The sequence below is a fragment of the Egretta garzetta genome, unplaced genomic scaffold (genome assembly GCF_000687185.1).
Source record: "Egretta garzetta isolate BGI_Z169 unplaced genomic scaffold, ASM68718v1 scaffold230, whole genome shotgun sequence".
NCBI classification, from domain to species: domain Eukaryota; kingdom Metazoa; phylum Chordata; class Aves; order Pelecaniformes; family Ardeidae; genus Egretta; species Egretta garzetta.
Genome location: NW_009258281.1, coordinates 1,332,796 through 1,345,529, shown reverse-complemented (window position 1 = coordinate 1,345,529; position 12,734 = coordinate 1,332,796). Strand labels below are relative to the sequence as shown.

The window sequence follows — 12,734 nt, the reverse complement described above, 5'->3', positions numbered from 1 at the left end:
GGCTTGGGTTGTGAAGGGGGGGGGGCGGGGGGGGGGGGGGGGACGGGACGGGACGGGGGGATGGGACGACACGGACACGTGAGGCAATTACAAATAAATACATACACATATTTGATTTCCAGGTCTGTAACTACCTGGAGGCTACTTTGCCTCTTGCCAGCCAAGGACGACACGTGCTGGTGAGGCTTTCCTGATGCAACTCACTGTGGCAAAAATGCTACAGGGCAGCTTTGCCCAGCGAACCCCCCTCCAAATCCCCATGCTGTCATAGGGTTGGACTGCAATGCTTTCCAAGCACTTCTGGGGAAACACCCCAACTCCACATAGGTAAAGCCACCCTGTAGCCTCTCTTTCTGGGGACTCCTGACAGGCACTACTCCACATTCCACTCCCTTTCTGCTGAGCTGGGACCTTGAAGCCTGTCAGCTGGGAATTAAGGTACCATTTTGCTACAGAAGAGGGTGCAGCGCTGTGCTGCCAGGCCTTCAGGAGCCATATGTATCATCACAGTGATCTGCCGAGAAAACTGGACAAGGCAATACCCTCCTGTCTCTGCGTTCCCCTTCCTCACACGTCTGTTCAGACTGCAGGCTCTCTCCGTGCCCATGTTTCCACTGCGCTCTGCTGCTGGAGCTTTCAGAAGGGTCTGCTTAGACCTGTTTTGCTATAAAAGGCCAAAAGCTTTAAGAAAAAAAAAAATACTGATTTTTTTTTTTAACCAGAAGCAGCTCCAAATGCCTAGAGGCCAGGCAGCATGGTTTGCAACCAGCTTTTCCCATGGCTGCTCTGGCAGTCCTCCCCCCTCGGAGGGTCTGTCTGACTCTGACTTCCTCCGAGGCTATAACACAAGCAGAAGCAAAAATACATAAAAAGCCCAAAACCCCAAGTTCCATCTGCCACAAAGTCTAAACGTGATTGTAAGGAAAGTGATAAGTATGGGCTGGCACAGGTTTTCACCCAGCATGCAGTTATGTGTGCTGACAAAGGGAAGATGGGGCGATATGTCTTTGCAGTAACTGCAGCAGCTGTAAAGCTGCCCACCATGAAACGCCCACCCTGTCAAATGGCAGGCAGATCGCTGCCAACATCACCGTGGCTGAGGGTGCTACAGAGGCACTACAGAGGTAAACGAAAAATGAATTTATAAAGCGGTGGTAGATAATTTTCAAAGGCTGTTGATTGCGGTTAGAAATAAGTTTCATAATCATTTGAGAGAGTTATTGCAGGGAACAGTGCAGAACTTTGGTCATGTCTTCAAAAATAAATAATCTGAATTGGTTAAATAAAATCTAGGCACAAGAAGACAATTTACTGACTGTGAATTGCTGAAAGCCTGGGGTTTAGTCAAAGATAACTCTCGTTTACCAAATGTGTTTAACGGAACAAGGGTACTCGCAGAAAACTGTTTTGTGGTATACTAATTGTGTATTTTATTTCGAAAACTGAATGCAGAGATGCTATTAAGAAATAAGACAGTACAAACTGTCAGCTTTGCCAAGTGAAACTAAAATAGGTTCTCACTTCTGAGATGAAACGGTCATTTGCAATACGAACCAGTGCACGATCTCAGTTTTTCCTCAAGAGTTTTTCTGAAATCCAAACCAGGGAAATAAATCTCAGCTCTAGCCTTGACAAGACTCAAGACAGGCACCTGCTCAACTAGCTTATCTAGTTTCACAGAGCAAGTCCCAGTGCAAATTAGTTGAAGGACACAGGTGGGTTGGGAAGCAGCAGGAAATGGAGCTCAGCCTCTTCCCACCATCAGTGCTGACTTGCTGCCTGAGCCTGGACGTGCAACAGGGACAAGGGAGCTCTCAGGGCCTGTCTTCCACCCAATTATTCGTCCTGCCCAGTTCAATCATGCTCTTGGAAACAGGAAGTGCCTTTCCCTCCTGCAGCGCCCATGCCAGTGGAGAGCCTGCCTTGGCCACGACAGGGAGGTGCTACTCCAGCAGCAACGTGCTGCATTACCTAAGCCTCATTTCATTGCCAAAGCTTGTGGTGGTGAGACTCCAAAGACTGAATTTCCCCAGCGTACATATTCCGTGGGTAGGCTGAGCCTCAGAAGAGTAAGAAAGAAAACCAGCTATCAGCCCACAGTCAGAAACATGTTGTCTTTCCTAGCACTCAGGCTTGGGCATGTTTTTATCTCCTACCGAGCACTCCTTTCCTCTGCCAGGACTCCCATTGTGGCCACAGTGCGGGGAAGCACTGAGCAGCAGGAGGAGAGCTGATGGAGCCGGAGGGTAGCACACGCAGAGCACAACTTCACATTGCAATTGCTCACCCTTGTTTTGGCCGCCCACGGGCAAGCAATACGCAGACTGTAACACAACCAGAAGCAAAAATAAAATACATAAAACTAAACCAGCAGATTTGTACTCCTGTTCTGCACACATAAGAAAATGGTAGGAAAAAAACACTAGTATATCCAATCCCTTCTAACATGAATGAAGCTCCTCATGACCTCAAAGCCACGCACTTGCTTGCAGCCCTGGAAGTTTAAGTGGTTGAGCGTTTCATTCAGGTGATAGAGCATTTCATTCAGGTGATAGGCAGCCCTTTTTAGTCTTAATCAGCAAATATCCAGAGAGCTAACTCATAGACATAAAGCAAATCCACTTAGGGAATAAATGTCTAAATAAATATGAGAGATGGGATACTGATCTTTTAATGTTCCTCTGCAGGGTAAATAAAATTATGGGTTTTTTTCACTTCATTTATGGTATTAGTTTATTATTGCATGATAAAAAGGCTCAGCATGCCTAGCTCCCTAGGTCTTCCCTCTGTCCTGGAGTGAGATGCTCCCCATCTAAGCTGAGCACTAAGGAGAAGGCAGCTGGGCAGCACACAAAGTCATGGTACTCATCAGCCAGGCATACAGATAACCCAGGGGTATGTCAACAGCCTGCCCAAAGTCCGTTTGGTGGAGAAAGAAGGCAATTACTGCAACAGAGACTAAGGGAAATTGGAGCAGGCTGGAGGAGCATCATCTTGCACAATGAGTTCACCATATTTGAGTCTGAGACACACAAATAGCCTTTCTTCTAGTTATCTCCCATCTGCCATCTTCATTTGGCCATTTAAACCATTTTTAAAATTATAAAAAAGTAATACTGCATAACTAATGAATGTCGAATTATTGGCATAAATATGCCAACATTTACTTATTTATTTGCCTCACCAAGAACATGTTCTCTTCTGGCTTTCTATTTTAATGACTACAATTTATCATGTTAACTAGACTTCCAGTTTGCTGGGTTTTGTTTCAAGTTGTGCTTTTTGCTGAGACATCTCCGAGAGGGCTGTCTCAGGTAAGAGAAGTAATAAAACTAATAAAAAAGCACCAAAAAGCACAAGTGACAGAACCACCTTCATTTACTACAGAGGGCCCTTCTTTCTTCTTGTTTGTTGATTTTACTGCCCGCTTGCCACAAACATTTTATTCTGCTTGTGGCAGCTCTCCACAAGGAATGTTAATTCCCTAATTTCCAAATAATTTGTTTTCCCTACCTACCAGCAGGCATCATAAGGAAGGAAAGCCAAAGCAGGAGAACCGCCCATGACGAATGAGAGCCATGCACGATGGCCCAGTCAGCGGTTTGAGGAGGCATCTGAAACTCCAGCAATGCCCGAATCAGTGCGGGGATCCTGCCCGCAGAGGATGTATCTATCTGCCACCTGTCTAACACGGTGGGAAACATTAGTCCCGCTGCACCAAGACTATATATTTCACAGCACAAGCATATGTGCTTTCCCCACCTGTCACAACTGTGAAATGTATAGATCGCATTTACTTCCTAGGCATTCGTCACTCAAATTAACAGGCAACTTGTTAGTCTGAGTGCAATTAGCACCCCAAACTTTACTCCAACCATATCTGATAGCTGAATTTTGCTTGCAGATCTTTTAGCAGCCTGGTGTATGCTTTGAATAAATATAGACCAACATATAGAGTGGAAATCCTGTGAAAACCCCAACAAATTTAACATGAAGCAAAGCTAAACATGCTGTTGGAGAACCTGCTTTGCCTTCATTAGAACCCGTAATGGAAAGTTCACATTTTTACAAACTGAAATTGAGCACTAGGTTCACCCGAGACCTGGCAACCAAACAACTGAGTGTAACACAACCTGCCAGGGCTGACTCCTGCTGCTGGATTTAAATGTGCCACTCCCTCTGCGTGCTTTTTATGAAAATGCCAGTTACATACAGACATGCATCTTGAAACATGACAATAGCATTTTGCAGAAGTATACGTGAGCGATGCCATATGATATGAGCAGTGTAAACCCTTATCTGTGTCATGGCTTGATTTCTTCTGCTGGAGAGTATGACCAGCACAGCCTGCAACCACACTGCCACGGGCTGCCTTTTCTACCATGGCCTGCATACCTACATACCAGTTTCTTCCATGTTGCAGCCACATTGTCTGCAGCATCCTCAAATGCCCGAGTACACTGGATCACTCCTTTACTAGGATATTTCTTCAAATTTAGTTAGATTTGGAATGCCAAATAATGGTGGGTTTAAATTCTTTTAATTCAGCATCTACCTTTCCCTCCTTGTGGTTGCTAGCACGTTAATGGGGAAAGCACAAACAAAGTTCCTTCACAAACCCAAAAGCATATTTACTCAAAATTTCAAGTAAGGAGGGCTGAGGGAACACACAGCCCAGGCTCCATGATGACAGGACAGCCTTCATCCACCACAGACCTCCTCTGGATGCTGGAGATTCAATGAGGCTCGTAACTCCAGTCTCGTACACAAAGAGGTTTTTTATGTTCATTCAGCAATCAGCTTTTTTTTTTTCTTTTTTCTTAAATGTTCTACAAATGTTGCCCAGAGTTCTTCCCTTGCTTAGAATATCAACCAGATAAATTATAGCATTTTATTAGTATTAGCTTCTCCAAGCCTCCAGTCCTTACCTGCCTGATGCTCTGACCTTCTTAAACCTTACCTTACCTGCTTCATACTTGTTGGCAACATGCAGTGAGAGAGACCTGCAAGGTGTCACCTTTCTGCATAGTGATGTGGCTTTTTCCCCCAAGTCCTGGATAAACCTAAATGACGCATACCCAGAGCATCTGTCACAGAAATGACATTCCTCTTGTTCTCTGCACATCTGTGACATTTTATTATCCTCTTATATTTCAGTGAAGCTGAGACCTGCCATTCTCTAGCCTAGCATCCATGGCTACTTCCCACAAGAAAAGGAGATTGCTTACCCGCAGGAAGGAGAGGTCTCGATTGTGCTCAATGCTGGTGATTTCCAGGTTGCCCATAACTACCTCACAGTTCTCATAGTACTTGCGCAGGGCCCGATACTGCTGCTCCAGGTCAGAGAGGGAGCTCAGCTTGTTCTCTGTGCCAGCACACACTGCAAGAAACCACAGGACACACAATCAGATTCAGTTTGTAAGAGGGGCACAGAAGCAGAGAAGGAAATAAGGTCTGTATACAGGGATACAAGTAATTGTAACAAAAACTGGAATTATTCACAGGATTGGGTCCTTCTTGCAAAAAAACCCCAGCACAAGTTACTTGAATATCAGCAACAGAGGTAGGAAGGTACTAATATGGTCCATGACAATCTCAGCCATTTAAATGCATCTCACCAAATGGGAGCAAGTGCTGGTATTTACTGCCCAATGTGCAGAAAGGCTGAAAATTCAGAAATGCAGGAAAATCACAAAACTAGTTGACCCCAGAACCTAAAGCGCCAAACTCAGGTCTCAGCAAAGTCCCTACTAGTTCTGCCGATGACAGAATCGGACACCAAACAGGGATGCGCCGGTCACAGACTAAAGGACATCAGGCTAGAAAGACATGGGCATCCAAGATGACCCAGGTAATCCAACATTTTCCCTATTCAGCTGGTGCTCAGAAGGGTCTGTCGGACAAGCCAAGAGCAACCTGACCACAAGGCTTATACCCAACGCTGTTTTCCCCAACACTTTCCTTAAGACCCTGGCTCTTCCCAGCTTTATGCAATTAAATAGGAGGAAAACAAGAGTAAAAACCATATCGTCTTTCCACAAGTCACCAGACTGTGGTCTGAATGTATGATGGAAATGTGTCAGATGAGTTTGGAGTTTGTTTTCAGAAGATGTCATTTAATACTATACTACTCCGTTCTAAGTTTTGAAGTCCGGCTCAAAGCTACTGCGGAATCACAGCTCTGCTCAGTCTATTTCTTTGCTGTGTGTGATAAAAAATGAATTTGGAAAAGAAACACAGAAGCAGCATTTTACAACAGTGTTTTTTTATGTGGTGCTCGGCCTACCAGGACACCAATGCTATTTAAATGGCCACGTGTGGGTGTGGGCTTTTTTTCTACGCACTTACTTTTCCTGACTAGCCACACTTTGTGGGTTGTTCTTACCTGAGACAAAATTAATCTGAATATATCCAAACTTCTGAAATGGGCATTATATTATGCAAAACGTAAGCCAGACCAGAACAGCATTTCTGGAGCCATTCCCACTCCTGCATTAGATCAATACAAACAAAACTCTCCATGACTGGAGGCATAATCAGTAAAATTGGCTAAAAAATGCTCTTTAGAATGATGCAGGTCCTTTTTTTAAATATCAGAAGTAATTAGATTTTTGAGTACTACTATTATTGACTGTTTACTTACTACACTTCCCCGCCCCCCCCCTCTTTTAAATAGAAATCGCAACAACTCTCATCTCTTTCCTCTGCTGTGGTCTCTCTGCTGCAGAGCAATCTGCTCTTGTGCCAGGGCGATTCGAGCTTCAAGCAGCCTCTTGGCGAAGGGCTTCAGGAGGCAGCCAGAAACCCACGAACTGCTCAAAGTTTTCTCCCAAGGAAATTCCCTCTGCCCTAAAAATGGCAGCAGAAATCTGTTCCTCCTGAACTGTAACTCCCCACTGGGGAGGGATAGCAGGGGCTGATTTCATGGCAAGCCATTCATGGGATGAAGGTTTTATGAGATAACTTTCGGGTTTTGTGTTTCCAGCAGCTAAAGAGCATGGACCAAAGCTGAATAGGCACTACATAGGGCTGTTTTTCTATATACACATTTGGTCTAGATACCAAAGAAAACATTGTAAGGGATGTAAATTTTTTTATTTCTTTCTATGACCTGGCAAAAGTAAAATTTTGAAGTCCTCAGTAAGTTTAAAAACTTGGAATATTTGACATACATTCATTATGCTGTGTTGCAGAAAACCAAAACTGTGTAGTTTGCTCAGGTTTTAAAGTAAAAACTACCACTTCAGTTCAAGGCTTAACTTAAAGCATGAACATTCACATTTTGAAAGTTTTCTCAGAAAACCTTACCACTTAAGCGTAAAACACATCTAAACAAGATTTTGTTTATAATTTTTTAATAGCCATTTTGGGGGATTCCCAAGATGGAAAGACATGGTCCCACTGGGATCTGACACAGTTCTGCTGGACTGGGACCACCTGGAAGGATTAACCACTGCTGCTAGGGGATGGCACACCTTTCTTTTTTAAATACAAAGCCCTGTTCTAGTTCATATTTAAGTTTTATTTGGAACAAGCTCGAAATCTGCCGTATAAGCATCTCCATCCTTCAGGGAGATACACACTTGTCCCTGCCAGAAGACTTCAAAAACGTTTGCAACCGATCACAAAATCAGTTTGTTTGCTTTTTCCTTAAAAGCAGCAGCAGCATCTATAACAACAAGATTGACTGCGTTTCTAGCCGAATAAGTATTATTCTGTCTTAAGGCTCCTGAGGACTAATAATTTCTATTCCATTTTGCAATCGGTGCTAAGGATCAACATAGCTCAGAAAACAATTCCAGCAGCTCAGCTAATAAAGCTATATACTGCAACACCGGTATTTCATGTTGCACACCCATTAAACGTTTCACGAAAGCTAATTTAGCCATTTGTTGCTGTAAGGAGGAAGAACACCTGAAGCCTGCTCTTGCAAGAGGATTCAACTTTTATTCAAGTAAGATTAATTTTGTACAACCAAACTATTGCAGCTTTTGATATTGCTATGGAAATAAATTCTTTTGAATGAATAAAATCTTAAAAGCAAATTTAGACGAAATCATGTTGATCCTTTACATTTATCTCACAGTAATTCCAAGCATTTAATTTCTGTCTTAAAAAAAGAAATCCCCTCTGGTCCTCTTTTACACAAAGCATCTCCTTGTTCCAGCTCACACCTGGGCCTCTGCTGCCTGCCTGATAAGCAGTAAAAGTACATGTGACCCAGCTCCTCCCAGCCTGCTCCGCCACAAAATTTGGGAAACCAGGGAAAGTCGCTGCCCAGCGTCAATCCTCCCAACCATTGCACAGCCTGGCTTAGCTTTTGTATCTCTGTACTGCTCTGACAAGGCACCTCCCCTCAACAAACAAAAAAAAAAAAAAAGAAATTGGTTACAGATCGCCTCAAATCAAGTTGTATGCCGAAAGTGAGACCGTCCTTCATCAATGGGGGGGTGCAGCAGCGCAGATTTTTTGCCATCAGTATCCAACCAGCAGTACAGCCACTGCAGAAACAGTGCTCAGCACAGGAGAGCACCCCAACCTGGGGAACAAGTTGACGTCCCAAAGCAAACGCAGGTTTAACCATGGATCATTAATAATCCATTACTATAATAAGCCATTAATCTCCCTGTGCCTCAGCTTTACAACACAGAATTTGAACATGTACTTTTGATGCACCTAGTAATTAGCCAGATTCAAAATACAAAAGGGAGGACTACAAGAAAGTATTTAAGAAAAGCAGGTTAGATCAATCGTCACTTGCAGGCAAATAGAGCTGGGACAATACCTCCATCCTTCGCAGAAAGTCCTTTAAAACATGGAGATCAGACATGCCTTTGGGGTTTTTTTTTAAGGCAGAATACAACTAATAGGGTAAATAGCCATTCCTGCCACAAGGGACACTGCCACGTACAATTACAAAGGTGCGCCTGCTTGCCCACACACACCAGGGAGCCAAACCTGGGAGGGACGCAGGCCGGAAAGGAGGTTGTGAACTGGTAGTTAACAATGTTTTAAACCTCTATTTTGAGCCACGGGAGGCAATTCCCAGCTGCCCCAGGGCAAGATTAATCATTCTGGGTCTGATTTGCCAAAATAGTTAAGAAGCACTAAAGCAAACACATCTGAGGTGGGAGTTGAGCTGGGGTATCATGGGATCCCCAGTCCCTCTGCCCCCGAGCTCAATGCAGAGCATGAAAATATCCCCCTCACCCTCCTGCTCATCTCTTGGAACAGCAACAGGCATCTACATGTTGTAGCAGCTCTTTAAAATTAAGTGCCAAAATAATACATATTTTCAGGAATGCTCCAGCCGTATACAGGCATAAACATGAGCTTGACAAAATGTATTTCCTTGTCATGCCACGCAAAACCACCATAATCTATATTTCATAAACTCTCTTCAAAGCACTTTGTTGCATATTGTTAGACACGTTATTTTATATAGCCCCAGAAACCGATAAGCAGCACAAAAATAAAGCTTGCGTGTTAAAAGCAGTCCCTGCAGCAGAACCTCTCCTGGTTAATAAAAAATACTAATTCCCCTGCCTCTAACAGAGGTCAAAAAAGTACCAGCTTAAGACGTGTCTCCAGTCTGCAGCTTTTCTCATGGTTGAGCATCTCTGAGCACGTATACTCCCGACTTGCTCACGAGGTCTTACAGAGGCCAGTGCCATTTAAATGCATGCCCAGGAAAACCTGATGTCCCCTTCCATGTTCCTAGATGGAAGCCCCAGCGAGCTGTTGACTGACAGCGTGTACCAGGTTACCAGGATGCCATGAAGCTCTCAAACACATCTCTCCACCAACACACACTTGGCCATTCCCTCTCTTTCCATATTCTGGCAACAAACCTCACAGAGTACGCAAGCGTATGTGCCCAGGGACACCCACCATTAATATTATCCTGAAGCTGAAGGATGTGCACCCTCCCATCCGGGAAGCCCCAAACCAGCGGTGACAGCAACCAGTCAGGCTGCCAGCCCATAGCTGTTTCTCATCCACAACCCTAACGTGGGCGATTTTGGGTCGGTGCTGGGGCAGAGCACTGCTTGGCCATCACAAAAGTGGATTTAAGGCACTACTCAAACATTCACACTTCGCATTCCATTATTTACTTATTACCAGCTACCTAAAGTGACAGAGAAGAGCTTCAGCTCCTAATGGCCCCAATTACAGCAGTAATAATCGTCTGTATTGAATTGAATTTATGTTTTTCATCAATATTTATGCACATGACTTGGAAATTAATTTTCCATTGACTTTTTTCATAACAAAGCCAAATCATTCGGATGCTCACTCAAAGGCAGCAAACAGGGGAGGCATTTAAAAATGTCCTTTAGCTTCTGCTTTTTAGGCCATTATTTTGCTCTGCTCTGTTGATGATAAATCTATACATTAAATTAAGAAATCATATTTGACTCAATCTTGTTCTGTTTCTTGTGATACTAATGGACTTTATAATCCTCCCAGCTCAACAGATAAACTAACTTTTGGAAGGAGGTCAGCTTGTTTAATTTCTTATTTGACCGCTCTCCGGATCTTCCTACATTTGGAGTTATTCAGGAAGAGTGAATCCCAACATCTCCAGCATTGTCACCCTCACCTGAAAGACCGGTGCCTCGTTCCTCTCCCAAAGCACACTCAGTTGAAGCAGCAATGAGGCATCCTCATTGCCAACTCCAAGGGATTTATCTCAAGCATCTGGATATATTTTTTGAATCATAAAACATTTATTATTATCTCTTTGGCAGGGTCACGGGAGAGCAGCGTGTTTGCCCCGCACCAGACTCTGCCTGAATGCAGCACGACCTCCCTTTGTCGATCGGTTTGTCAAGCGGGCCACCAACACAAGAGGAAGCTTAAGACTCCTGGACTCACTGGTTTCAGGAGCATACTTGGGAAAAGAGAACCCCACATTCCTTCATCCCAGTCAGGATGAGCCCAGAAACAGTCAGCACCTCTTTCTAACACATTCTTTTCCCGTACTTCCCACATATTTACTTAATTAGCTATGTTTTTACAGACAACACCATCATCAGGGTTTCTTGAAAGGCGGCTAACATAACTGTTTATTAATAATTGCAAACACTCGTGGCAATTTGTTAAGGCCCCCAGATGGGGGGAAATAGTCAAGCCCGTTAAGGAACAACTAATTACCAGCAATCCTGCAGCAGTCCCATTCATTTCATTATGCTCCATGCTCTCAGCAACAGCCTGGGCACCCTATCATGTACACACACACAGAAGAAGGGGTAAACACACTTTTAATCCTTTCATTATTATTTTACAGCTCTCCTTGAATGAGCTGCAAAAGCCCCGAATTTTCTTGCAATTAGGCATGTCCTAATGAAAGGAGGGACTGCCTGCACTTACAGGCTTGCAGATGTCTCCTGGGAGAAGGCAAATCACCCCTTGAGGTCACCAGCCATTTTCCTGTAAACCCAGTGGTTTTGGAGAGTGTTTTAAAATTAGAGGCTTGCTTTCCCTAGGTGAGAGACTGTAATGAAGGAGAGCATAATTTTCTCTGTACTCCTAATTAAAAGCTCAGCTGGCACAAGTGTTTTCCTTCCGTGAGGTCTGCTCTACACTAGAAAATTACCATCCCATTTGAATCCAGTTGCATGCAATCAACCCAACTGCCACGAACCCCTGGACAGCCGCATGGCCAGGAGAGGAGAAACTCAGCATTGCCATCCAGCTGCCGTTCAGTCCAGCCAGGTGTCGTGGGGATGAGGTGAGACAGTACAGCCTGGCCCACAGTGGCTCTGAGCCACACCATCACGGCTTTAATCACTTATACCTGCACGCAAACAGCCCAGAAACACAAGCCTGGGAGTGCTGTTATTTATTTTGATTTCCAAGTTAAACTCTCCACAACTGCTAAATAAAGTCAAATAAAACAAACAAACAAACAAAAAAAAAACAACCACAAAAAAAACCCCCTATAATTTTCATACAGGCTTCAAGCTGCAATGCTAAAAGGACACTCTGAAATACTTCTGTAGCCTTTTTTCTCTTTGCATGGAGAAGAGATCCCTGGTGCTACCAACCCAGGGACCAAGAGCATTAATTCCCTGAAATTTGCTTACTATACACCCAAACATCATTTCATCTGCCACTGTAAAAGCCTCCCAGCACTTCCAGAAAAGTTGCAGGAATGTGTTTTCTCAGGGTGGTCCCACCTCCAGTAGAGGCTCATCAGATGTCACCTACAAAGGCAAGATCTTTCTCAATTTTATGAACAGGAACACAAATAGGCACAGCAAAGACTGACAGGGATTCTAACTTCATCAGGAAGGATTAGTTATGTGTGATAACACTTTCCTGAGCTGATGGCACACTCTCCTTGCACAGAGCTCTCCAAAATCTGTTTGGTGGATGTTACACAGCATATTTTACCAATGTAGCGCTCTTGTTTGTACCAACCAAAAAACGGCATCAAAATGTTGTCTAGATTTATACCGCGACATTTCAAGGATAATTGCCCTCGCTGACCATGTTAAGCCATTGTCATCTGCTTGCATTATGCCAATATTTCCAACATTGTTTGTCTTTCAGTTTCCTCACGTATATATTATGATACAGCAACTGGAAAGGACAAAAATGGGAAAAAACGTACTGCAGGACCTATATTACACAGCTACCACTAAAAAAAAAAGCAGAAATTAATAGAAGAGGCTTTGCCAATGGTTCTTCCCCCCACGAAACCTTTGTACCAAATTTTTTATCTGGGT

At 43.8% G+C, this 12,734-nt stretch overlaps 1 protein-coding gene across 1 annotated transcript in view; it reads right to left on the bottom strand.

Annotated features, from left to right (window-relative positions):
• Nucleotides 1-12,067, bottom strand: part of ERBB4 (erb-b2 receptor tyrosine kinase 4) — a 412,269-nt gene extending 400,202 nt beyond the window's left edge. Inside the window, exons 1-2 of the mRNA XM_035891859.1 lie at nt 12,007-12,067; nt 5,229-5,380 (exon numbers count right to left, since the gene is read on the bottom strand). Of these exons, the coding sequence (XP_035747752.1) occupies nt 5,229-5,380; nt 12,007-12,067 (213 nt within the window). The remainder of the gene's footprint in view (nt 1-5,228; nt 5,381-12,006) is intronic.
• Between the last annotated feature and the right edge of the window lie 667 nt (nt 12,068-12,734).